The 2,712-nt window shown below is 45.8% G+C and overlaps 1 protein-coding gene across 1 annotated transcript in view; it reads right to left on the reverse strand.

Annotated features, from left to right (window-relative positions):
* LOC105161212 (leucine-rich repeat receptor-like protein kinase PXL1) overlaps window positions 1-2,705 on the reverse strand; it is a gene marked incomplete at its 5' end in the record, with an annotated part of 3,569 nt that extends 864 nt beyond the window's left edge. The window contains one exon of the mRNA XM_020693108.1: window positions 85-2,705. Within this exon, the coding sequence (XP_020548767.1) occupies window positions 85-2,705 (2,621 nt within the window). The remainder of the gene's footprint in view (window positions 1-84) is intronic.

Consider the following 2,712-nt stretch of genomic DNA (forward strand, 5'->3'; position numbering starts at 1 on the left):
AAAAAACATGATTAGTATTAATTAGAAGGGAAAAGGAACTCACATGAATTTTTAACTTGCTGATATTGGCGATTTATTTTACCTGGTGCTATGTATCCATATGATCCAGCCACCATTGAGACCGTCTCATTCTTGTGCAGCATTGTTCTTGCCAAGCCAAAATCAGCAATTCTTGCCTCAAAGTCCGAGTCAAGAAGAATGTTGTTCGACTTTACGTCCCGATGGATGACCGGTGGATGGCAATCATGGTGCAGATAAGCTAGCCCCTGTGCTACACCCAGTGCAATATTATACCTCGACACCCAATCCACCAGCATTTTCCCCCCTCGTTTTCCATGCAATGCTGCGCCAAGGCTGCCATTAGGCATGTACTCATACACCATCATAACGTCCGTCTCATTGTGAAGATATCCAAACAGTCTCACTATGTTCCTATGCCTCAGTTTGCCTAAAAGGTTGACTTCTGCAAAGAGGTCGTCTCCTGTTTCAACATCTCCCTCTGATCTCCAGAGCTTCTTCACAGCTACTAGAGCATGTGGCTTTTGAGTTTCAGCCTTGTAGACGATCCCAGCTCCCCCAACGCCTATGATGTTTGATTCCTTGATGCAAGATAGAATGTCGGAAGTGGTGAAGCTCAGCCTCTGGAATGCAACTAGCCTCCACGGCCATTCTGTGTTGTTTTTCTTGAACCAATCTGTGAAGGAGTTGCTGCACAGGTACCATTTTCTGTACATCTGTCTCCCTGCGAAAACTATGATCCCTACAGCTAAAATTACTGATATTCCTACAAGAAATCCGACAACTATGTGCTTTATGTGAACTTTTCTAGGTTTAGGTGCATCGATGATGCTTTGAGAACACGGTGGGAGTATGGCTCCACATAGACCGGCATTGCCTATGAGGTTGTCCGGATTGATGGTCGTTAAGATGCCGTTGTTTGGGACAGGGCCCTCGAGTTTATTGTAAGACAAGTTCAGCGTTTCAAGAGCTGGTGAACTCCCAAGATTCCCCGGTATCCTTCCCACAAGAGAGTTATTGGACAAATCAAGAACCGACAAAGTTGGCATTGTGGCTAAGGCTCCTGGGATTTCTCCGATCATCCGATTGCTTCTGAGGTTCAAAGTCACCAGTTTTTCACAAGAAGCTATGCTCTGAGGAATTTTTCCAGAGAAAAAGTTATAAGAAAGATCGAGCACAGAAAGAGACGGGCGATCTTGGAACTGATCCGGGATGTTTCCTTGCAGGTTGTTAGACGAAGCTATGAAGGTTTGGAGGCTTGGAATGGACAGAATGGTCGAAGGTAATGATGAATCCAAGTGATTCCTGGAGATGTCGATAAACGAAAGTGAAGTTGAAAGAGTGAAATCTTGAGGTACTTCACCACTGATATTGTTGTCAGCCAATTCTAGCCTCTGGAGCTTTGGAAGAGTTCCAATGCCAAATGGGATCAAACCTGAGAGACGATTGCTTTGGATCCTAACACGAACCAAAGATGAACAGTTCGAGAGGCTTGCTGGGATCGGCCCGGAGAATGAGTTGTTGAAAAGTATGAGTTTAGTGAGGTTACCTGATTCACACAAACCAGGTGGAATCTCACCAGTAAGGAAGTTCGACGATACATCCAACCACTGCAACGGAGAGTTTTTCCCAAGATCCAACGGCAAAGAACCGTTCAATGAATTCTTCCACAGCTCAAGAACCTCTAGCTTTCTCAGCTCTCCAAGCCTCTCTGGAATAGGACCACTCAGCTGATTGCACATAAGGTTCAGCAACTTCAGATTCTTGAGTTCTGCTACCTCGTCTGGTATCTGTCCTGAAATTTGGTTGTCTGAGAGATCCAAATACACTAAAGATGTTATGTTTCCAATCTCAGCTGGAATTCTTCCTCCGAAATTGTTCTGATACAAGTAAACAGTTGTTAGCTTTCTCAGCTTGCCTAATTCTCCTGGAATTGGACCACTCAGTGTCCCAACAGCCAAGTCAAGATACTCAAGATTAGTCAGATTACCAAACTCTGCTGGAATTGGACCTTCAAACTGATTGTATCCAAGAATCATAGTCTCCAGAGACGACAACTCGCCAAGCTCGACCGGAAGCTTTCCAGTAAGATTGTTACCAGAAAGGCCAAGAAACTTCAACTTCTGCAAATTCCTAAACGATGTCGGGATCGAGCCTTCAAAGAAGCTGCCTCTGAAATCCAGGCTTTCTAACAATGCTGCACGGCCAAGATCCTCCGGCAGACGGCCCTGGAAATTGTTGCTCGACGCATTGATGCTCCTTAGGCCTGGAAATCCTCCTAGCCCCACAGGAAAGCTCCCTACAAAGTTGTTCTGGCTCACATCGATGATCTTCAACAAAGTAAGATTTGCCAGTGATCTCGGCAGTTCGGACTCGAACCCGTTGCAGCAGAGATTGAGAGTCGATAGACGGCTCAAATCTTGGATTCTGTCGGATACACGGCCGCTGAGGTTCATGTTGGACAAGTCCAGCTTCTCCACATAGCCCTCAGAGTCGCAGACGACACCGTTCCAGCTACAATGTGGCGCATCATTCGTCGTTCTCCAGTCTTTCAAGTTGTCCAATGGATCAACCAAGCTGGATTTCACTGCCAACAATGCTGATAACTCCGCACTGTTTCGGACATCGGCAAAAACGGAACACAAACCAATGGAACAGTAGAGGAACAAGAAGAGGTGATGATGATGAGTGGTG

The sequence above is a fragment of the Sesamum indicum genome, linkage group LG4, assembly GCF_000512975.1.
Source record: "Sesamum indicum cultivar Zhongzhi No. 13 linkage group LG4, S_indicum_v1.0, whole genome shotgun sequence".
NCBI classification, from domain to species: domain Eukaryota; kingdom Viridiplantae; phylum Streptophyta; class Magnoliopsida; order Lamiales; family Pedaliaceae; genus Sesamum; species Sesamum indicum.